This window comes from Ricinus communis, chromosome 9 (genome assembly GCF_019578655.1).
Source record: "Ricinus communis isolate WT05 ecotype wild-type chromosome 9, ASM1957865v1, whole genome shotgun sequence".
NCBI classification, from domain to species: Eukaryota; Viridiplantae; Streptophyta; class Magnoliopsida; order Malpighiales; family Euphorbiaceae; genus Ricinus; species Ricinus communis.
Genome location: NC_063264.1, coordinates 1,500,386 through 1,523,742, shown reverse-complemented (window position 1 = coordinate 1,523,742; position 23,357 = coordinate 1,500,386). Strand labels below are relative to the sequence as shown.

The 23,357-nt window shown below is 33.8% G+C and overlaps 4 protein-coding genes across 9 annotated transcripts; 3 read left to right on the top strand and 1 right to left on the bottom strand.

The window, feature by feature from the left end:
• Positions 1–783: 783 nt before the first annotated feature.
• Positions 784–1,955, top strand: LOC8278775 (ethylene-responsive transcription factor RAP2-3). 2 transcript variants are annotated; one of them, XM_002516925.3, is made up of 2 exons: positions 784–1,057; positions 1,227–1,955. In XM_002516925.3, the coding sequence occupies exons 1-2, from the start codon at positions 847–849 to the stop codon at positions 1,757–1,759; spliced, it is 744 nt and encodes a 247-aa protein (XP_002516971.1). In that variant the 5' UTR covers positions 784–846; the 3' UTR covers positions 1,760–1,955. The 2 variants fall into 2 exon arrangements, with proteins under 2 accessions (XP_002516971.1, XP_015573366.1); XM_015717880.2 differs by having other exon boundaries at positions 787–1,057; positions 1,233–1,955.
• Positions 1,956–5,257: 3,302 nt separating this feature from the next.
• LOC8278776 lies at positions 5,258–6,084 on the bottom strand. The gene has a single exon (XM_002516926.4). It carries the CDS (start codon positions 5,928–5,930, stop codon positions 5,385–5,387), a length of 546 nt encoding a protein of 181 aa, XP_002516972.1. The 5' UTR covers positions 5,931–6,084; the 3' UTR covers positions 5,258–5,384.
• A 2,358-nt stretch (positions 6,085–8,442) lies between these two features.
• On the top strand, positions 8,443–10,409 carry LOC8278777 (60S ribosomal protein L19-3). The gene is made up of 5 exons (XM_002516927.3): positions 8,443–8,679; positions 9,354–9,476; positions 9,566–9,879; positions 9,987–10,033; positions 10,114–10,409. Exons 1-5 carry the CDS (start codon positions 8,568–8,570, stop codon positions 10,136–10,138), a joined length of 621 nt encoding a protein of 206 aa, XP_002516973.1. The 5' UTR covers positions 8,443–8,567; the 3' UTR covers positions 10,139–10,409.
• Positions 10,410–12,315: 1,906 nt separating this feature from the next.
• LOC8278778 (phospholipase D zeta 1) lies at positions 12,316–22,713 on the top strand. Of its 5 annotated transcripts, XM_015717894.3 has the most exons (20): positions 12,331–12,818; positions 12,939–13,040; positions 13,168–13,283; positions 13,516–13,657; positions 14,048–14,218; positions 15,175–15,348; positions 16,040–16,282; positions 16,390–16,506; positions 17,183–17,322; positions 17,432–17,581; positions 18,049–18,205; positions 18,283–18,792; positions 19,258–19,368; positions 19,571–19,717; positions 19,800–19,997; positions 20,178–20,279; positions 21,168–21,299; positions 21,410–21,475; positions 21,989–22,050; positions 22,152–22,713. In XM_015717894.3, exons 1-20 carry the CDS (start codon positions 12,537–12,539, stop codon positions 22,396–22,398), a joined length of 3,369 nt encoding a protein of 1,122 aa, XP_015573380.1. In that variant the 5' UTR covers positions 12,331–12,536; the 3' UTR covers positions 22,399–22,713. The 5 variants fall into 5 exon arrangements, 4 of the variants coding, with proteins under 4 accessions (XP_015573380.1, XP_048235117.1, XP_048235116.1 ...); XR_007217323.1 differs by lacking the exons at positions 21,989–22,050; positions 22,152–22,713 and adding an exon at positions 20,346–20,418 and having other exon boundaries at positions 12,316–12,818; positions 21,410–21,438; XM_048379160.1 differs by lacking the exon at positions 12,331–12,818 and having other exon boundaries at positions 12,936–13,040; positions 13,193–13,280; positions 13,512–13,657.
• The last annotated feature ends 644 nt before the right edge of the window (positions 22,714–23,357 follow it).

The window sequence follows — 23,357 nt, the reverse complement described above, 5'->3', positions numbered from 1 at the left end:
AATTTACATGCATATATTACACGCGTTACTGAGAATCTATACAAAAAATAGTTACGTGCGATACATACAAATCCGAGTTGACCAATCAAAATCATTGAACTTTACTTTTTCTTTTATAGATATATTTTAAAATTTTATTACTATAATAATAACTTTAAAATATTGCCGCAGTTATAAACACGTATATAACGCATGTAAATGATTGTCTTTAAAATTATAAAAACTCATAAAATTCGACTATATAAGCAACAAACAGGTAATATATAGAAGGCCATGAATTGGCCAATGAAATGGCATCTAATTTTAGCAATTCTCATTCAAGCACACTTTATTCAGCATAAAATTTTGCCAATCTAAAATGGTTTTTATTGCAAATGTTTCAAATTTATGCGAACCCAATGTCAGTTTTTTCCCTAAAAGAGGGACTAAAAAGTAAAAAGCCCTTCTGTGTTGGGCGGTTTTGATTTTGGAACTACCCCGTGCGTTACACACAGTGCTCACAGAGCTGTACAAGAAAAACCTGCCCAATTTTCTTGCCCAATTATAAAAGAGCCACATCAAAACTTTCATGACCCGTATGTCGCATTAGAAATCCTGAATGGGTCCCCCTATAGAATCCAACGCTCAATAATATGCAAAGCCCAAGTCTATCTCTAAAATCACCTGGCTTTTTAACCTGATTCTCTCTCGACCGTTTGATCATAATACCCTATAAACGACAAAATTGTGACCCCACAAATGTATTGTCGTTTTATGAAAAGTTGGCTGTATAAAAGCAGACCGCTCTTCCTCTGTTTTCTCTGTCTCTCTCACTTGAATATATATATATTGTCTTTTCTAGGAAATATGTGTGGCGGTTCTATTCTTGCCGATGCAGACGACGTCAAGCCCCGCCGGCGACTGTTTTCTCAGGATCTCTGGGCTGAGCTCGACCCCTTCTCCAACTTTTTTGGCTTGAATTACCTTACTGACAGTGCCAATAAAAACCACCTTTCTACCCATTTTGATTTTAAACTGACCCCTCAAAAGCCAAAGTTGCAGCTCAACAGCAACCAAGGTGACAATTGTTCTTATCTTTTTATTTTTTCATGAGAATCATATAGAGTAAATGAATGATTACTGGGTTTTCTCTTGAAATATTTATCCAAGTGATGGGTTCTTGATTTTCTTGCATGTTTTTATATATCTGTTGTTGGAGCTGATACTTTTTCTTTGGCGATTTCTAGTGGCAGTTGAGAAGGCTATTGAAAAGGAAGAGAACAAGAAGGCTCCAAGAATCCGAAAGAATATTTACAGAGGAATAAGGCAAAGGCCATGGGGAAAATGGGCAGCTGAGATTAGAGACCCACAAAAAGGAGTTAGAGTATGGCTAGGTACCTTCAGCACTGCTGAAGAAGCTGCTCGTGCCTATGATGAGGCAGCCAAGCGCATCCGTGGTGACAAGGCTAAGCTCAATTTTCCTACACCAACACCCCTAGCAGCACCAGCACCAGCACCAGCAGCACCTACTGAAGTCGAAGCTCCAGTTCTGCCACCGCCATCCAAGAAAAGCTGCACCATGAGCAGTCCTGAAACCAAACCAGTTGAATATGGGCCGAAAGAGGAAATAACAAGCCTCGAGACTTTTCTTGGATTGGAGCCTGAACAGATGGTGGCTCAGCTGAATGGAAGTGGATGTGAAGGTGGTGACTTTGTGGAGCTGTGGATGCTGGATGATCTTGTCAGCCATCATCAGAATAAACGCCCGTTTCCTTTTTAATTAATTAATTAATTATAAGGAAACTATATCGATAAATTAAGTCTAGTTAAATTAATCATGCTTTTTTGTTTGGCGGTTTAATGTTATTTTCTTGTGCTTTATGCTTTATGTTTAAGACTTCTTTGTTCTTTTATGTTTAAGAATCCTTCTGTTTTGAAACCTTTCTTTATGCTATTAATCGGTGCTTTTATTATCACCTTTCTGTTTTTCACGTATGAAATTTCTTTCTTTCTTTTTTCTTTTCTTTCTAAATCTTTTCTTTAAAAAATCAACTTATTAATTTCACTTTTGATAAGATGATATTTATATTAATATACATGTCATAATATTATATTATAGTAAGAATATCTAAAAACGACTAGCATAAAATAAGCCATAAATGTACGTAAGAATATCAAAAGCTTGATAGCCTGTGGTTGCATGTCTACATGTATTTATATACATGAACTCTTTTCGACACCTTCATGGGTTTTGTTTGGAAATCTTAGATTTGTGCCCGCCATGTCGGGTCATGTATACAAGTATATCACCAGCAGACTTTCATGGTTCTGGTTTCTTTTGGCATGCCTGCATCTCATTCTGTGTGTAGAAAGTTCATTGCTATATAAGATGGTGAAAGCTGAGATTACTTACTAGAAACGGAGGATCTACAGGCAAACAATAAGAGTCTAGAAGAGCATGCGTTTCTTTTTTCTTTGGCACTGTGGTTCGTTTTTAGCATTGTGATCTTGATGCATGAAGCATATATAGAAATCAAATCAAGACTTTAATATCATACACTTCAATTAGAAAATTCTAAAGAAAAATTATTGCGGAGTCTATACATATTTGTACATTAAATGAATAGATGATTATATATATTTACTAGTTTAAAATTAAGTAATATCAGTATTTTTTGTGATGCAAGTTTATATTATATGTTGCCATGCTCCCTACTATCATTCCCTATTCCCATTTACAGATTGTTAAGTGGGAATCAGGTGAAGTATTATGATTTTAGTCATGCGGTCATCAGTTTGACACATTATCTAAGAAGGGAAGATACTCGGTGGAAATCAACTGTTACACTTGCTATAATTTGCATATCAAGATAATTAAATTAAGGGTAGGATCGAATTGGGTATTTCCTGAAGAATGAAGTCATTTAAGAGCTATAAGTTACTTTTAGCTTTGAGGAGGTTAGATCTGCTAACAACTTTGCACCGCGGCACCATATTATTACTACAACAAGTCAAACTTATGAACCAGGTTTAGCTCTGCCAAACTGTGCAACCCAAATGATTGTTTTTAAATATATTCAAAAGAAAATTTAAAGGGAAATAAAATTGTCAGAGATCGGACCCTATTTTACTTTGTTGTACGATCTTTAATTTTATGCATTTTAATAAATAAAAACCAATTGGTGTAACAACTCATTATATAAATAATATTGTGATAAATAAATAAAATAAGTAGAAATCATTAAGATGATGACATGTAGCACAACAAAAAATATTTAATTAGTTAATATAAAACTATTCGTTAGCATACTATTTTGTCTATTATTGTTTTTGATAAATTTTATGATAAAATTTAGTGTCCACTGAATGATAGCGATAGTTTTATCTTTTATAAAAAAAATACTATAAAATTGGAATAAATAGAATAAAACTAAAAAAAATAGAAAACTGTGAAAAAGAATTATCAAAAAATTATAAATAATTATAAAAAAAATAAAATAGGATTCAATCCCTAAATTCAATTTCTCCAAATGCAAATGTCATTATACGGCCTTTTCCTCTAGAGACTGAATTCTTTGCATGGTCAAATGAGTCCAAATCCCAAGTAGAGAAAGGGCTTTCTGCAGTTAAAGCTTCGTGAAGGCAAGGTCTCTAAATTGATTTTAGCTGGTGTCAATGCCTTAACTTGCCTAATCAACCAATTTTCATTATTGGCTGCTGGATAAGTCGCAGACATTTCACCACTCGAGACCAGACTAATAATTATGTATCCCCATTTTCATCTCTTAACCACTTTGAAGCATTATGCCCATACATGCAAAGTTGAGACCTTTTGTATGTTTATTTACAAGATAATTTTCGCCTCTATTAAGTATATATATCGCAATAATAAAAACTGTAATGCGTTTATTAGCAAAACATGTACATGGAATCATGTGGGTATTGAATGGATCCAAACGTGATTTAGATTTGATTAATTTGGAGACATAATGGTGAATCAAGAAAATAGTTATTTTTTATTAATTGTTTATTATAGGCCACAGTGTGCATTCCTTAAGGCATAGCTAATGTCAAATTGTTAAATATCAAAATCAATCACCTCCAATTGGAATATATTATTAGATTAGATTGCAAAAGGCTAACTTCAGTTCGATTAGAATATTGGGAGAATGTAAAAGTTAGACAAAGAAATTGAAAATGGGTGTCCTCATAATTTTAAGATGCATGAACCAAACGGAATGTGCATACACTTTCTCTTTAAAAAGAAAAGAAAAAGAAAAGGAAAATCCGCAATTCTTAATATCAACGAATCACCAAAGCTCTTTTTATTTGTTTATTTCTCTTTGTCTTCCATAATCTATGAAATTGGGAATTATTGCTTAGGAACTTAAGGAAGTATTTGTATTTTAAAAGTGGATGGATGTCAGCTGAGTCAGCTAATTAGGTGACGAAATAATCATAGTTAGTTCAAGTTGGTAGTTAATTAACTTGGTTTTAATTCGTTGTATCTTCTTGTTGGGCTTCAGAGGAAGATGGCCCCTACTCCCTCCACTTGCAAATTCCTGCTAGCAAGCAAACAAACAAGCAGTTTCTCTCAATTGGAACAGCCGATGGAACATTCCTGGTCTGGGCTACGGTTCAAGATTTTTTGTCTGCGCCATCAACGCTTCATCTTCTTTCAATTACAATATAAATGTATGCACGTTATATATATATCCGAATCTATCAGATCAAAAGGCTTCCGTTGAATATTACATAGCATAATCATACGTTGCTTTACTAGAAAAAGTGCAAATTCATTGTTTCTTGACGATATGAACCAAAAGTATATCAGTAGTGATGGATGGTTATGTCAAAACGAGCCCATTGATACTAAACAGGAAACCAGAGAAAATTGAGACCTGATGACGAGGCTACTCAAATCCATCATTTATTATTATTTCATTTCGCCTTATCTTCAACATTTTTAAGTAGAGAGTAAAATCAATATCTCCACCGTGTAACAATTCCAAGTGACAAAGAAAACCTCATTGGATTGCCTATTCCAAATACTTATCGCAGAAAATTACAATAGGCTAACACCTTCACTGTCGGAAGTTGCATATTCGCAACAGACAAAAACCATCACCAAGACCATCACAGGGCAATGATAGTTTTTTAAATTATCGTCCCACAGTGATTCTGCAGCAATTATCTCCGAGATCGCATGCTTCAGGTCAGTCATGTAACAAAAATAATTATACAAACAAAAAGAAACAATTAAAAGGACCCTTATCAATTCACAGAAACAAATGTAGATTAAGTATATATATACACAATATGTACAGCAATCTGTGCAAAGAAAATATCCACAATGAATTACAATAATTATGATCCCCCAATAAAATATACATAACAATCCCAAATTAGCAAACGGAAGCGAGTCTCATAGGACCCTTCGCTCTTTCGCTATCAGCCATTATCCTCGCAACCTTTTCAAATGCAAAATGCAAGCAATTCGATAACGCAATCCAATAAATCACTTCATAAACAAATCCATATGCAAACTTAGAAGACGACGACCAGGACGAGGATTCATCCCAATTATGCCCTCCAAATTTATCAAAATTCCACCCTCTACCCCCACCGCTCCAATTTCCGCCACCTCCACCACCACCAAACGGACCATCGCCATCACCGCCGAGAAACCCAAAATCCTCGCCGCCGTCTTCGGATTCACCGCCGCTGTACGATCTCCGCCTTATCCGCCGCTTCTTGCGAAGAAGACTCCGGCGGATAGTTTTTCGCGAGCTGAATTTGACCGGCGGAGGAGCTATTGCGTCGAAAATAACGGCAGAGGTCTGGAGATTGGTGTTGGAGATGTTTTGACGGTGAAGAAGAGAGATCGCAAACCCTAACCCTTGCTGTTGCGTGGCGAGGGTAATTGGATCGGCGATGAGAGAAATATCCATCGTGATCTTTGATTGGAAAGGAGAAAATCTGATGAGGGAAACTAGAATTAGGGTTTGTTGAGATTTTTATTTTGCCGCGAAAAGTCTGAGACGACAATGAGGAAAAGGAAAATCCAATTTGGAATTGGAATTGGAATTGGAATTGGAATTTGTGTGGATGACAAGGACACGAATGTGTGAATAGTAAACGATGCGTGTTGCTTGTTGTGTGCTGTTGGCGGGTAGATAATCACACGTGCCTCATTTTGGATTTTGTGATATTTCTGGGCTGACATTTATGGCTTTGCGGTGTGCAAAAAGGCCATTTTTGTTCTTGGGCTTCAAATGTCTCCTTTTTATTTTCTTTTTCTTTTTCTTTTCTCCCTTAAAACAAATAGGAATTTGATGGAATATCTGACACGAAAAGAAAAATCAATGGCATAGCTTGTATTGAATTATTAATTATTTTTTGTTTTAATTGTATTATATTATTTGGTATTACTTCGAAAATTATACATAAAAGAAAGACATTTCATTTTTTGCACTGTTTTTAGCTTTATGTTTCTTATTTTTTGAGGTCTTTCTCCACTAGCCTTTAAAAATAAATTTATTTTATTCTAACGTAAGTGGCAAAAAGAAATCATAGTAGTTCTCAATTTTAACAAAACTCTTTACAAACCTTTTTAATCACTAATATTTAAAAAATAACTAAATTATTAATAACAGCATAAATCAAACAAGTCATTGGACATATTTAAAATTATATTACACAAAATGTTATTTAAAATAAAGCAATTGCATCAAATTAATTATAAGCTGCCGCTTATCGTATGTTGTACGGCTGTTATTATTATTTTAATTATAAGATTAAATTGATAGATATAATTTAATATTTAATATTAATTTAATATATTTTAATAATAATAATAATAAATTAACTATTTTTAAATATTTTTCTTACTCTTTTAAGATTTTAAATTTTTTTAATGCAATAATATATAATTATTTTAGAAATATTAATTAATTAATTTCAATATTATAATTTAATATTATCAAAATATTACTTTTTAAATTAAAATTTTATTATATAATTAAGAAATTATTTTTGAATATAATATTAAAAAATTAAGATGTTATTTTTAGAATTAGAATTTTTATATAATTAAAAACTGATTTATTAGTGAATATAATATTAAAATATAATAAATATTTTATTTTTTAAGACAAAATTAGTTTCATTATATAATTAGAAAACTATTTATTAGTTAATAAAATATTAAAATATAATTAATATGTTATTTTTTAAAATTAGAGTAAGTATTTAATTAAAAAATAATTTATTAATCAATAAATCAATAAATTAATAAAAAATATAAAATTATATATATATTTGAATTTCATGTGTAAAAAATAAATAAAAATATCAAAATAAATAAGTACATATATCCAAATAAAAATTTTATGTAACAAACATTAGGCATTTGTATTAAAAAAATATTAAATTTTAAAAATCAATATATATAGATAGATTGAAGGTGTGGTAGCATTTTTTATATTAGAAATAGGAATGAGCTAAATAATTAGAATTGTTTAAAATGCTTATTTTAGCAACCGAAATTTGTTTCGGATGAGAGGAAGAGAAGGAAGAAATCATGAATAAAAGCATGATGAGAATTCAAATCAATCCAATCATGCTAAATCAATCGGTCTTGGAATTGCTATAATATGTTTGGCGGGAGCACAACTGGATTTTTTAAAACTTTACTTTTAGAATTGCATTTTAAAGATTTTTAGAAAATATGATATAAATCAAATCCGCATATATTATAAAAGAAATTAATATATTATAATATCTTTATCTTATTAAATAAATTGTTCTTATTCTTTTATCATTTACAATTAATATTAGTAATAAACAACTAGATTTATAGTTTTTTTTAATATTATTGCATTCCCCAGTAAAAGTCATATTTTTATATAAATTATTAATTTACAAGTTTCTTTCAAAATTTTAAAAATAATATTAAAACGATATGAAAAAAGCAGCTACAAATTATTATTTTTTAATTGAATTCAGTTTATTATATAAAACTATGAGATGTATTTTTATTTAGTAAGTGATATATCAATTGGCATCATGACCATAAAATTTCTCAATTTAAATATGAAATACAAGATCATAATTTGAAATATAATTAGATCTCTATAGTTTTAGATACGTAATAAAATAAAATTATATAAATATATTTATTTTAAAAATATTTTAATTGATAATTAAAATTTTTTAATCGATTTTACAATTTGTACTTTTAAGAGAGGAAGCAAATTTTTATTTTTTTAAAAAACAGATCCAAAAAAATTAATCTATAAAAATTAAAATTAATCACTAAATTAAAAAATAACACTTAAAACAAATACCGGATTGAGCCATAGAAATAAATATTAAAAATTGCAGTGGCACCATTGACATTATAAAGAACCATAGAGTTAGATCTGCAATTTAAAGATACTTCACGGGCAATTAATGTAATTATCCTAACAAGAAAAAGAAAAACCCTAACCCTAACAGCAGTATCATATAGGGATAGTATAAAATAGAGTTCGCATCCAATCACCAAAACCCTCCAGTTGCCGCACACTCCTGAACAACGAGAAACGATGGTGTCGTTGAAACTACAGAAGCGGCTCGCCGCTAGTGTCCTCAAGTGTGGAAAAGGCAAGGTCTGGCTCGACCCTAATGAAGGCAATGAAATCTCTATGGCCAACTCGAGTAAGTTCCCTTTCTTTTACCATCAATTCATTTCAGTGAATCTAAGATGCATGAAGTTCTAGACCCTAATGAATTTGAATCGCATGTGTGTTTGATTCGGAACTCGTGAACCTGCCTGATATTATTTAATTTACCTGTTGCTTATCTGAAATTCGCTCAATATTCGGGTTAATTGAATCACTCGTAAATTAAATTAATATGTTACAGCCATTATTTATACAGTATAGGAATTTCAATTGATAATAGAAAGGAGAAATGCAGAGGTGAATTCCTTTTGACAATTGAGTCTGAGCAATTTAGAGTTTGTGTGGGATTGAGGATAGGTTTTTGTGTTCCCATTGAATAAAAACCCTTTGAAAGAAAATTATGTTTAGCGGTTTCAATGAAATCTATTATCACTTTTAGTTGAATTTAAAAATGATTTTCAAGCATGGAACATAATCCCAAAATGAACTTTTAAAAGGCTGTGTATCACATAAATTGGATACATTCTTTCCTCACACTGCATTAATGGGCTTCCTTTTTTATTTATTAATTTTATGCTTATTGATTTTTTGTATGCTGTTATTGTAACACTTGTAATTTGGGAGAATGGGAAGTGGAGCTAGTCATACAATTATTTAGTTCTTTTGATGACTTCCATATAATTTGTCTGTTATGGTTACTGAATGCAGGGCAGAACATTAGGAAGCTAGTGAAGGATGGTTTCATCATCAGGAAACCAACAAAGATTCACTCTCGTTCTCGTGCTCGCAGGATGAAGGAGGCAAAGAGAAAGGGTCGCCACTCTGGATACGGTATGCCTTTTCTTTACCTGAGATATAAGGATCAGTTGATGCAATCTGAAGTGGCATGTAAACAATATGATGCACTTTTATGTTTTCAGGTAAGCGTAAGGGTACCAGGGAGGCTAGGCTGCCAACTAAAATTCTCTGGATGAGGAGAATGCGTGTTCTAAGGCGCCTGCTGCGCAAATATCGTGAATCAAAAAAGATCGACAAGCACATGTATCATGACATGTACATGAAGGTCAAGGGTAATGTTTTCAAGAACAAACGTGTCCTGATGGAAAGTATCCATAAATCAAAGGCTGAAAAGGCAAGAGAGAAGACCTTGTCTGACCAATTCGAGGCTAAGCGTGCTAAGAACAAGGCAAGCAGGGAGAGAAAGATTGCCAGAAGAGAGGAGCGCTTGGCACAGGTAAGATAATAAACTTGCAAAACTAATTTTGAAGATGCAATTTGTTCTCAAATAGTGGCAATGCTCATCCATGTATCATATAATAATTTCTCTCTCTTGTATCACAGGGACCTGGGGAGAAGGCACCACAAGCACCTGCCCCTCAGCATACTGAGTAAGATACTGAGACTTTGAGAAACTTTGTGGTATCTGCCATTTTGGGAATAACTGAATTAATATTCTTTTGTTTTGCAGGGGAGCAAAGAAATCCCAGAAGTGATTATAGACTCTAATGAATGCCGAAGGTTCATACCTGAGTTATACTGATGTCTGGTTTTCTTAGTAGGCTTTTGTTTTGAAAAGCTACTATTTTGTTCATGTTATGGGAATGTTCTATTTCTTCAGGGTATAGAATTTTGGAATTCCTTGAGATGTAGTTTCTTTTCTAATATGTGGATCATGTTTTTGTTCAATATTACGTAGTCAACTAAACTTGGTTCAGCTTATAGTTGGACGTGATTAATGGGTTATTTTAATTTCTTTTATCTTAATCTTTTGTCCTTGTGGTGCTATTGCATTTGCCATTTTTTTTATGGATTTCAGAATATAAGAGACTGCTGCATTGCTTCTTGTAGCTGATTTAACAGTAAAGAATGATGAACTAGAGTAGCTAGTTATGTCACTCCTGCTAGGGGTGATAAAAGAAAACTGGAAAACCTGTCTAAACTGAAATGGAAACAGAGTTTAATGGAACCAGCAGTTTTAGGTTTGGTTTTTAATTTTGCATTCGGTATTTGGTTTGGGTTTCAGTTATATATAATCTTTTTTTATTTACATTAAAAAACTAATGTTGATAAATCTATAAGATCTAACGTATTGATTTTTTGTTTCTCAATCTTAGGTACAGAAAACTTCTAAATTAATTGGGGACAGGCAATTAGTCCTTGTTGTGTCAATGTTTCAGTGACGATCTCTTGTATTGAACATCAACAATAGTAATAACTGTGTCGGAAAGACTTGAATGATGTTCATCCTACCTCTAAGAAAACTCAAGTTTTCTTTTGTATTTCAAGAACTCAAAAATCTAACCCAAGCTCTTGATTTCCTAATCGGTTAATTGATTAAGGGAATAATGAATCGGATTTGTAAGTTGATACTCGATTGATTATTCCTGTTTTCTTCTTTTGGAATTCTTGTGGTCAAGATAGAAAATTTAATATGATTTTTCTGAAAGAAAATGTAATACTGATTAAAAACATGAAGACTTGATTACTCATACTCGTTAAATACTAGTACTAACGTTAAAAGTAATATATTTGATTCGATGTTTAATTATAAATATATAATCAAACTACTTTGATTGTTGAGGAATAAAAGTAATAGGCTCGGGAAATTGATGTGGGTTTCTTTTCAAATCTTTATGACAATTTCCAATATTGATAACCATCGTCAGAAATGAACTTGGATGAAAACTCGCATATGTTAATAGGCTATTCATTTCAATTGGACTACAAAATTGGCCGACTGCAATACAGTATTATTATATATTAGATGGGTAGATTTACAGCAGATTGGTAGTCTTTAACAGAAAAATGATCCTTTGGATCGGCCAGAAAGAAACTGCTTTGGCTATTGGTTTGTCGGAAAACTTTAATCATCCTTTCTTAATTATAAAAGCCTAAAAGCATATTCTAGGTGTAATGCTTGGTTGTCTTTTCATCAATACCTGCTGCTTAATTTGCATGTGGCTTTTGATAATCAAATTTTATGAGTCTTAAACTGTTATTGCCACAATCAGCCCCTTGCAGTGATGATTGCGCTAAAAGAGTTAGGTCAAATCCAGTGACGAGAAGGTATTAAAAATGGATTGAATGGCAGATACATAATAATAATCTTTACCAGGTAGCCACAGTTTGAGAGTTGGGTTTACTGCGTAGCCCAAGAAAACACTGAAAATTTGCAAATAATATTTTTTTTTTACAAGTAATAAACACAAACTGCAAGTCTATATAACCTAACAAAAGAAACTTCAAAAAGCGTAGACCTGCAGGAGAAGAATATCAAATAACTAGTATTTGTTTTCATTATTCTCCAGGTTGATTGCTACCACCCTATCCCAATTTTGAGCGACAATCCACGATCATGTCTTAATACAATTTTTTAGAATTATACATATTTTATCATTTTATAATTTATTGTTATTTATATAATTATATATCAACTAATACCCACTTAATAATAACCTAATGATAATGGTGGTGAGAGCTTTTTGCAATAAACATTTATTATTTGAAAGAGAAACACTTCGATTTCATAGAAATAAATTAATCCCAAATTGAATATCCAAAATTATGTACTAATTAACTTGCTACATTAATTAAAATGACAATGATTAGCATTTGCTCATCCAAGACACTGTTCAGATTAAAAACAGATCCAAATTCTTGAAAACCGGATTTTCCATAACCCACAATAGAAAAGACGGCAACTTCAAAGCAACCGGGTTTGACTTATCTTTTGATTGTTTCTTAAAAAATAAGAGAATAATAAAAAAAAGAAAATAACCAACCATTCAATTTCTCTCCCAAACTTTCCATAAACATTAGATCCAAAACGGCAATTCTCTTCTATAACCTTATAATTATTGGATTTAACTACACTCTAAAATTTGAACTGAAATGGCATCGTCGGAGCAGTTAATGAACGGTAGTAATGGGCCGCGTTATGTCCAAATGCAATCAGAGCCGTCCACGCCTCAACATAACCAGCAGCAACTGCAACAACAACATCCATCGTCGATGTTGTCGTCGTTTTTCTCTTTTACTCACGGAGTCACGCCTGAGTCGACTCGGATTTTCGATGAATTACCTACGGCCACGATCGTCTCAGTTTCTAGACCTGATGCGGGTGATATCAGTCCCGTCCTTTTAACTTACACCATCGAGGTTCAATACAGACAGGCACGAATCTTCCCTTTCATTATAATAATCTCTCATCGTCGCTAATTATCAAATTTTAAATTACTTTTTCATGGTTAACGTTTTTGTCCTTTTTAAAATTTTTTTTTTTTTAAATTTCAGTTTAAGTGGCAATTATCGAAGAAAGCAGCGCAAGTATTTTATTTACATTTCGCATTGAAGAGGAGAGCATTTTTTGAGGAAATACATGAGAAGCAAGAGCAGGTGTGTTTATGTCAAGCTACACTTTTGAAAACTGAATTATTTATTTATATGTTTGGTGTTGCTGCTTAGGAGTGTGGTTTTTGATGTAATTTTTATTTTTCTTAATTGGAATATTATTATATTAAAGGTTAAAGAATGGCTTCAAAATCTAGGAATAGGAGATCATACGCCAGTAGTTCAAGATGATGATGATGCAGATGATGAGACTATTCTGTTGCATAACGAAGAAAGTGCAAAAAACAGGTGGTTACTCCCTCATGTAAACTTTTGTAACAGTTCAACTGAATTGAATTTGAGCAATGATTTCATCTGTCTGAATATATCGTTTTGTTTTTATAAGTTGAAAGAATTGAATTCTAGCAGTTACGGGCTTTTGAAAACATGATAATTGACTAAATAGAATCGAATTGAGTTCTTGTGTCTTAAATTTTTTTTCAACACACTCATAGTTCTTATAGGTGGCTTTCTTGTACAGAAATGTTCCATCGAGAGCTGCTTTGCCAGTTATTCGTCCAGCATTGGGAAGGCAGCATTCCATGTCTGATAGAGCAAAGGTTGCAATGCAAGAATATTTGAATCACTTTTTAGGCAATTTGGATATTGTCAACTCCCGAGAGGTATGTTCTCACTCTTTCATTTTTCAAGTTTGGGATGTTTATGTTTTTTTCTTTTTGCAAGTGTTCTCCAACTTTCAGTTCTCATTCGTATTAGAGTTGTAACTTTATTATAATTCTAGAAAAGGAAATCTCCTGATTGCTATTTATGTTTGGTGAGTTACTTTTTCTGTTGGGTGCGATGTGATGATAAACTATAGATACTTGTAGTTGGCTCTTTATAATCATAGTTGATTTCCAAGTCACTGTTGTTAGAATCCATTACCTTTCTGTTTTCTAATTTGGAATAATTAATGCTTCTTGATTGCCAATTGTTATGCATTTCAAAAATTTTCTGTCTGTCACTTTGTTGTTTTTGATACATGTTGTTCACAAGGGAAAATTATATTGTAGGTTTGCAAATTTTTGGAGGTCTCTAAATTGTCATTTTCTCTGGAATATGGCCCTAAGCTGAAAGAAGATTATGTTATGGCAAGGCATTTACCACCAATTCCAACAAATGATGATTCTGGGAAATGTTGTGCTTGTCATTGGTTTAGTTGCTGTAATGACAACTGGCAGAAGGTAATGCAATTTCTCCCTTGGAACTATATTGACGCTCATCCGTGCTGGTCTTTCACTGCAGAGTTTAGATGCATTTTTATGTTTGACATATGCTGCTGAATCATTGCCATTAGGGAAAATATAAACAGTTCATGCTGATTTTATATAAGTATGTGTGTTTGAAGCCTCTTGTTGCTTAGAGTGCATTCCTTAAGGGTCCATCTCATATTTGATTCTTTCTTTGTTTAGGTGGTTTACAAATACCTTCGACCTTTGTTTATAATGAGATTGTCTTTTAATCTTTTATTTTCATTTCAGGATGAGTCCCTTTTAGCGGGTGGAAACATGACTGTTTAAAAGCATGTCTTTTTTTATGCACCAATTTGCAACTCACTTCTAATAGGTATCACTTAGGCAATACTCTTATGAATAGAATTGGATTAAGAGTCATTAGTGGAATATAATGTTCTGTTGGATAAGACATGGTGAGATTTCCAATCTAAAATTATTTACTGGAGATCCCTGTAGAGTCATGAATATACAACACAAGAATAGAAGATACTGGTGTCATCTTTAATGCCGTGTGATAAGTACATCTGGTAACAAAGATTTTCTTATAAAATTCTTATTTTTTTAATCATAGCAGTTTACAATTTTCATAAAAAAGTACTGCTTTACGGAGTAGAGCTACAGAAGTGAATTTGTGGTAATTTGAAGTGGAACTTTAGGCAGCAACTTTTTTTTTTTTTTTTTTCATGCCAAGATATAAGACCTTCATGGTTGAAGAGGGAATTAGAATTAGTAGGACAAAAATGTTTGTATAGCAATCACTATTATTCTTAGGAGGGGGTCATTCAACTCTGATGGTCTAGTAGTGGCCTTATATTCTGATGTATGACTCAAATGATTGGACTGCTTTATTTTCTATCTTCGACAAGAGAAATCATACAATTTTCCCTGCTATATGATTTGTGCAGGTGTGGGCTGTACTAAAACCTGGATTCTTGGCCTTGCTGGCTGATCCCTTTGATGCCAAACCTTTAGATATAATTGTGTTTGATGTACTACCAGCTTCAGATGGTAGCGGTGAAGGCAGAATATCATTGGCAATGGAAACAAAGGAACGCAATCCTTTGCGTCACGCATTTAAGGTAAGTAGCACTTGCATCTCTTTTTCTTTATGGTGGATTACTGCTCATTTGTGCTACTGTTGAAGGATTCATTTAAACTTCTCATCTCGACATTCATCTTACAGGTTTAATGAATAATTACGCAGCTATCCTACTACTTTGCTGAAAATGGTGTATTCTGGCTTAGGTGTCTGCTGAGTTTATTGGATTAAGGGGTTTTTTGATGCATTAACTGGAAAGTTACTGATATGTTTAACATTTCAGTTTGATGATGGCATGCTTTGTCTCTCTGTTTTAGAGTCTAAATAAGTATTTAGGTGTCTACTATTTATAGGAAAAGGCATGGAGGGAATTTAAGAGAAAAGTTGTTGAGGAGGAATTTTAAAATTCCTATATTTCCTCAAACTTGATTGCCTAATTATGGAAGTAAGTATATAGCGGGCCTTTATGCATAAAATATGCAACTTAGATAGAAAAGGACTCTTTTATGCCAGTATTGAGTAGTCTATCTTTATATTAGTTAAACCTTTAGAATCTTTTGTTCGCTTCAACCTACTAGGATTTTTATTTTTCTGTTTCTTTAGAGACCAGGAAAAGTTGTTCTAGGATGTAGCTTCTTCACTGAAAATAGTTAATTTTAGGTGATTTTTTATCTATAATGATACTATATAGATAATTGCACTCGCTAACAGATGATTGGAACCTTCAAAAGGTCACATGCGGTGTTCGAAGCATAAAGCTAAGAACGAAGACTGGTGCTAGGGTTAAAGATTGGGTTGCTGCAATCAATGATGCTGGACTTAGGCCTCCAGAAGGTTGGTGTCATCCTCATCGCTTTGGCTCCTTTGCTCCTCCCAGGGGTTTAACTGAAGATGGTAGTCAGGCTCAATGGTTCATAGATGGTATGGCCGCTTTTGACGCTATTGCTTCATCTATTGAGGATGCTAAATCAGAGGTCTGTCCTTCCCAGCTCGGGCACATAGATTTCATCAATATTTAGCCTTAGTTATTCTGCAGTTGAATGTAAAGTTATCCTGTTGGATTTTTGAAAATTTTGTGCAGATATTTATTTGTGGCTGGTGGCTATGCCCAGAACTTTATCTACGGCGTCCTTTTCATGCACATGCATCTTCAAGGCTTGATGATTTGCTGGAAGCCAAAGCTAAGCAAGGAGTTCAGGTACCTATCAAGCTTATTAATGTTCTTGTCATTGCTACTTAAGTACCTTATAAGGAGAGTTCAGTTGTTTTTTTGTGAAGACTTTTACCATGAATTTTATTAAGATTCATCTTGAATCTAAAAAGATAATGCATTATGAACCATTCTATAAACACAAGTCCTTTACTTCTCTAGAAGAATTTATTTTGATGGCAAGATGGCATTAACCTCTGGGAGGAATAACAGAATATATTCTTTGGCATTGTATGCTCGAACAATATTGAGACTTCGTGGACCAAATCATCTATTTTTCTTTACAAAAGATATATTTGTCAGAAATCTTGACTAGTGCTGCTTATTGCAGGTTGAGCATAATCTGCTGGTTGCTCAAATTGACTTTTTATACAGCTTTTTCCCATGTGCACAAATGTATCTTAGTTATAATGTATGAGAGAAAAGGAAGGTTGTTTTTCACTGATTTAAAAGAAATGATGACTGCGAATAACCTATGATGAGCTAAGTTAAGGAACCTTGATGTCAAACTGTATTAGGTAAAATGAGGTGTCAAAATGTCTTGACAGGAGCCATCAAATGAATTAATGTCACAGCCACTTACTCCATCAAATGAATATTTAGAAACTTTTCTTTTCTGATCGTTTGGACGAATGGTGGTATAATGCAACGTTTGTCACTGCAGATATACATTCTTCTCTATAAAGAGGTGGCTCTTGCTCTTAAAATCAACAGTGTATATAGCAAGAGAAAGCTTCTTAGCATACACGAGAATGTGAGAGTTCTACGTTATCCTGATCACTTTTCTAGTGGTGTTTACCTTTGGTATGCAATCTAGTAACCCTTTAAGAGTGTTTGTAAGAACTAAAATGTTGATATTATGTTTATTAGAACAGTTATGCCAGTTTCTGATATGTATTTTGGTTATGTATAGGTCCCACCATGAAAAACTTGTCATTGTTGATTACCAGATTTGCTTTATTGGAGGATTAGACTTGTGCTTTGGCCGTTATGACACACGTGAACACCGAGTGGGTGATTGCCCTCCTTTTGTCTGGCCAGGAAAGGATTACTATAATCCAAGGTAAGTTAATGCTGTCCTGCAGAATGCAGAACGGGAATTTAAAGAGAGAGATAAATGAATATAAGTGATCTGCTCTTGATCAGTTATAATCTTACTTGTGCCTATTTAAGTGATTTCTGTTCTTCAGTTAATAGACCATCCTTGAAGTTTTTCTAAAAAGACTGTCCCAGATTAGTATGATGAGTATTCTGGACATTAGCATTTGAAGAAAAATGTTTAATCAAAGAGATTCAGATGCTTACGATGTAGCTTTTATTGATATTTAGTACTCTATGTTTTGCCAGTAATGAGGACATGATCAAAGAGGCACTAAAAGCATCTGATCAAAGAGGCTGGGAGTTTTAAAATCTATAGGGTTTCAGTGAGACTAATCAATGTGCTGCCCAGTTGGAACATTAGTTTAGCTGATTAATGCAGGCTTTGTATTTTACAGAAATATGTAATTAGTATTCACTTCTATATGGCAGGGAGTCTGAACCAAATTCTTGGGAAGATACAATGAAAGATGAACTGGATCGTAAAAAGTATCCTCGAATGCCTTGGCATGATGTCCACTGTGCCCTATGGGGACCGCCATGTCGTGATGTAGCTAGGCACTTTGTTCAGCGTTGGAACTATGCAAAGGTCAATTATAAGAATGGCTATTCCTTGTAAAGTCTGAAACAACCTTCTAATATCAATTTAAGTTTGCAATTTTGCAGAGAAATAAGGCCCCTTATGAGGAAGCCATTCCACTACTTATGCCGCAGCATCACATGGTTATTCCACACTATAGGGGAAGCAGCAAGGACCTGGAGGTTGAAACTAAGAATGGTGAAGATGATAGTAAAGGAATTAAAAGGGAGGACTCTTTTTCCTCTAGATCATCTTTACAAGATATCCCTCTGCTATTGCCTCAAGAAGCAGAGGGGACTGATGGCTCTGGTAGAGGCCCAAAATTGAATGGGTTGGACTCTACCCCAGGCAGAAGTCGCTCTTATGCTTTCCGCAAATCGAAATTTGAGGCTGTTGTTCCAGATACGCCAATGAAAGGTTTCGTAGATGATCATAATATCTTGGATCTTCATGTGAAAATATCTCCTGACATATTGCCACAGTCTGGCACTAAAACTTCACATTTAGAGTGGTGGGAGACCCAAGAGCGGGGAGATCAGGTTGGTTTTGGAGATGAAACTGGGCAAGTTGGTCCACGTACTTCTTGTCGTTGTCAGGTGGGTTTAATTATACATTGCTTACTTTGTTGACCAAATATTTGGAAACCTATGATGATCCGTTATCAATTGGTCTCAACGACCTAGCTGGGATCCAGTAGATTAACTCTCATGTTGGGTCTTTTTACGGTCAGTATGCTGTGCATTAACTGAACTTTGGATAAGTAAAATAGAGGTGAAATTTGGGTGGTTTTTCAGTTCTGTTGTAGTTCTCCCAAACATCATCTTCTTGCTTATTTTGTTAAATACATTGGGGAAAAGATATTCCAAAATAATATAGACTCGAGTGATGTACTTAGAAGAAAAAGATTTCTAAAATAATATTCTTGATGTTTTATGTTGTAACGTATTTTACATTCTAATACAGCAGACAATGTTTGCTGTTAAACATAACACTATCTATTCCAGAAAACCATCTTATTTAGTCTGTATCCTATGCCTTCACTAGTGACCTCTGGTTTTCAGGTTATAAGGAGTGTGAGCCAGTGGTCTGCTGGAACAAGTCAAGTTGAAGAGAGCATACATTGTGCTTATCGTTCTCTCATTGAGAAAGCAGAGCATTTCATATATATTGAGGTATAATCACTTAATTATTCAGTGAGTTCAACACACTTGAAACCATAAATAATTTACTTAACAGAGGGTTTTATAATTGAGTATCAAAATAATTTACTTAATAACCTTACACATATTTTCTCTACCTTTAAATTTTCTGTCAGTATGGAGGTTAGAATCCTGTTTCCTGACTTTTGCTTAATTCTCGGGCAACCTGTTCCAGAATCAATTTTTTATATCAGGTCTTTCAGGAGATGAAATTATACGGAATCGTGTGTTAGAATCCTTGTATCGACGAATTATGCGAGCACACAATGAGAAGAAGTGTTTTAGGGTTATTATTGTTATACCTCTGATTCCTGGCTTCCAGGTTCGGATTCTTGATTGAGCTCTTTGAGTCAAAAACTTGTGTATTTTAATTTTTTTGTAAATGCTGGATTTTAGTTTTACAGGGAGGTTTAGATGATAGTGGAGCTGCATCTGTGAGAGCAATAATGCATTGGCAATATCGAACCATTTGCAGAGGACAAAATTCGATATTCCATAACCTTTATGATGTTCTGGGTCCAAAAACACATGATTATATTTCTTTCTATGGTCTTAGAGCTTATGGGAAACTTTTTGATGGTGGTCCAGTCGCCACCAGTCAGGTATTGTCTTGCCTGCTTACATCTGACTGTTTTTGTATTTCATGTTATCATTTTTTCACATCTGTTGCAAAATGTTGTTTTTATGCACTACACAACATAAGCATTTATGTGATATTATGTAAAATGATTCAGCATGTTCTACTAGCACCTGGAAATCATGCTCCTTCACTGTATATGCAGGTGTATGTGCATAGTAAAATTATGATAATTGATGACTGTGCAACGCTAATTGGATCAGCTAATATTAATGATAGGAGTCTGCTTGGTTCGCGAGATTCTGAGGTATCACTTTGTTTAATTTTCCTTTGCAATGAATATATGTTCTCTTATCAGAAATTTAACCTTCAGGACATGTTTGGCTGGAGGTTAGAGGAGGTTATCAATTAAGGAGTTAACACTTAGCCTCCTTTATCCTTGTTTGGTAAGTATTTAGTTAAGGGGTTAACTATCAAAGGGATTAAAGGTTAACCTCCTTGTAGTGCATTTTTGTTAACCCTCTACCCCTTAGGTTAAAGAGGGTTAAAAGTAAAATAAAAAAAACTCATCATTTTATTTTATTATTAATTGATTTCAACAATCTTATTTCTTTAACAAATAAATTTTTTAAAATTCTTTTTCAAATATTAATTATATTTAATCACTGATACATTAAAATCATTACTCCTTATTTCATAAATATTTTAGACAAGATTTGTAACTTAATAATTATACTTGTAATTATTACACCTTTAATTATTACTCCTGTAACTGTAAAGTCTCTTTAATCTCGATCCACACGCAGCCTCAATGATATGGTTAAGAAATCAGGATCATGTCTGAAATTTAAGTGGTATGCTCTTGGCTGTGTCTCAGCTTATGAGATTTGGCAATCTTAAAGTTTTATGTTTCTGTTATTTGACTAAAACATAACATTGACAGAATTCACATGATGGCATACACCTAAAAAGCTTTAATTACTTTTAGGAATAGTCTTAAATGGCATCATTATTCCCATCATCATCAAGAATAAATGAGATTCTATCAATCCAAAAGCTTGTTGGATTCTTGATTACTTTTAGTTGCTTTCTTTTTGGTTTCACATGGCATTGATTTTTGTGGTAACAAATACGAAGAAATTATTAGCACTTGTTAAGAGCTGATTCTGAATTGCCCAAAAATCTATTTCTTTAGATTGCTGTACTTATTGAAGACAAAGAGATGGTTGACTCATTTATGGGAGGGAGACACTGGAAAGCTGGAAAATTCTCTTTGAGTCTTCGCCTTTCATTGTGGTCTGAACATCTTGGTCTCAATGCCAAAGAGGTTAGTATGCCCAACTCCGAAAATATCAACTACTGGCCCTTTGAAGATGTAGCTTATGTTGTTCTGCTGATGCTGTCCTCCGTCTCTCTTTTCCTTGCTTTTAATCTCAGATGAAGCAAATAATAGATCCAGTAATTGATTCAACATACAAAGACATTTGGATCGCAACTGCAAAGGTGAGAAGCAGAATTACGTGATCTTTGCAGTTTACAGTTTACTCTTTTATATACGGATCTTCTGTTCAACAAGTGAAAGCTTGTGAAATTGGCATTGATTCAGCCAAGTTGTGGTTATATGCCTGTTCTACATATGCAAATAAAATTATTGAAAGGAAATTCCTATTGTTACTGTGGTCATGTACCCAGGAACCTGTCCAAGTGATTGTTCTTCTCTTGAGAGGCCAAAAACTGGTCAAACTTTATCTGGTTGTTCCAACTATGTACAACCTAGCGACAGTGCTTTGACCACAGTTAAACTGTGGATCGACCTATCTGATCATTGCTTAGTAACTTCTTTTTATAGTTACTCATCACTTCAGCACACTAAGTGGCCATGCTTCTCATTTAGCACAACCAAACTCCAGGTCAAGTGCTTAAAGGAGCCTTGGCTGAATTTGCATTTCGCATTTTGCATTTTGCATTGACTTTGGTCCAATATTAACAATCATGTACTGGTAATTCATTTGGCAGACAAATACCACCATCTACCAGGATGTATTTTCTTGCATTCCCAATGATCTTATGCATTCCAGGTATGAATACCCTCTTATCTTCCTCCCTCTCATGTTCTCCCCCCCCCCCCCTCTCTTTTTTTCTTTCCTCTGAATAGCGGACTAACTAATCGCATTTACAGAGCTGCACTTAGACAAAACATGGCCTTTTGGAAGGAAAGGCTTGGCCACACCACTATTGATTTAGGAATAGCCCCTGAAAAGCTTGAATCATACGAAAATGGAGACATAAAAAAACATGATCCCATGGAGAGATTGCAGGCAGTGCGTGGGCATCTTGTTTCTTTCCCGTTAGATTTCATGTGCAGGGAGGATCTAAGACCTGTATTTAATGAGAGTGAATATTATGCATCTCAAGTGTTCTATTAGTTGAAGGTCATCTCAATTATTGAGCAGCAGCTCGGTGCCCTTCCTGGTAGGCAATGCTGTCATGGGAGTCCGCCATCTGGGGGTGACCAATGCATCTTGACCTCAGTCTTATACAAAATCTACACTGGTTTTCTGCTTTTAAATTTCTTTAATCAAACAAGTTACACGTAGATAGAAAGAGAAATTGGAAACAACGGGATAGAGGCTCTATTTTATCATCGCCTCTCAGGAATTGTAACATGAACGCCCTTTACCAGATTCAAAAATGTATCTTTTTTTTAGTAATAATGGACACACCAGCGGCTCACAGGATCATTTTTTCTTTCTGTTTTTTATTTTTTATTTGCAACTTTAGCATATCTTATCTGGGCTATGCTCATATTTTAGTTACAGCATTACTGGAAGCTGTAGGCTCCAGCAAGACCAATATCTGTTCCCTTATAATTGGATTTTGGAGATAGAATCCATGTCAAAATCAGTATGATGCCTTGAAGGCTGGAACATACCAGAATTTAGCTGCAAAGTGGCAAGTCAAGGAATCTCATGTTCTCAATATCTTTCTCCTTTATTCCCAACTCACAACTGTGGCAATTCTCCTGCTATCTATCCATCTTTTCTATTCCCTTTTTTTTTTTTTTTTTCTTTTCCCACTACCGTTTCAATAATGTGCTTATGGTCCCATTTTGGTATCACTTTTGTGTTTATGGTGGTAACGTTAATCACAAGTCACAGCCATAGGGCTATTATCGGATCTGGCCTCCTAATTCCATGCCCATGGTCCCCCAAATTGACTCCTTAACTTATAAGCATGACTTTTGTATCCTTCTTATCATCACCATCATCAATTCATTATTGTAGGAGTCCCAATGAATTCTTTTTCTCTCTTCAATATTCTTATGGCCATAAGCATGAAGATTAATTCAAATAATAGTTAGATTATTTCCTGAATTATTTTATAT

What these genes read in the sequence shown, in the direction of transcription:
- LOC8278775 (XM_002516925.3), top strand. Translation starts at nt 847, where the DNA reads ATGTGTGGCGGTTCTATTCTTGCCGATGCAGACGACGTCAAGCCCCGC. An exon ending in GCAGCTCAACAGCAACCAAG is followed by an intron (nt 1,058 to 1,226) that starts GTGACAATTGTT and finishes GGCGATTTCTAG; the next exon opens with TGGCAGTTGAGAAGGCTATT.
- LOC8278776 (XM_002516926.4), bottom strand. Translation starts at nt 5,930, where the DNA reads ATGGATATTTCTCTCATCGCCGATCCAATTACCCTCGCCACGCAACAG.
- LOC8278777 (XM_002516927.3), top strand. Translation starts at nt 8,568, where the DNA reads ATGGTGTCGTTGAAACTACAGAAGCGGCTCGCCGCTAGTGTCCTCAAG. An exon ending in AATCTCTATGGCCAACTCGA is followed by an intron (nt 8,680 to 9,353) that starts GTAAGTTCCCTT and finishes TACTGAATGCAG; the next exon opens with GGCAGAACATTAGGAAGCTA. An exon ending in CCTGCCCCTCAGCATACTGA is followed by an intron (nt 10,034 to 10,113) that starts GTAAGATACTGA and finishes TTTGTTTTGCAG; the next exon opens with GGGAGCAAAGAAATCCCAGA.
- LOC8278778 (XM_015717894.3), top strand. Translation starts at nt 12,537, where the DNA reads ATGGCATCGTCGGAGCAGTTAATGAACGGTAGTAATGGGCCGCGTTAT. An exon ending in TCGAGGTTCAATACAGACAG is followed by an intron (nt 12,819 to 12,938) that starts GCACGAATCTTC and finishes TTTAAATTTCAG; the next exon opens with TTTAAGTGGCAATTATCGAA. An exon ending in CTCTGATTCCTGGCTTCCAG is followed by an intron (nt 19,718 to 19,799) that starts GTTCGGATTCTT and finishes TTAGTTTTACAG; the next exon opens with GGAGGTTTAGATGATAGTGG.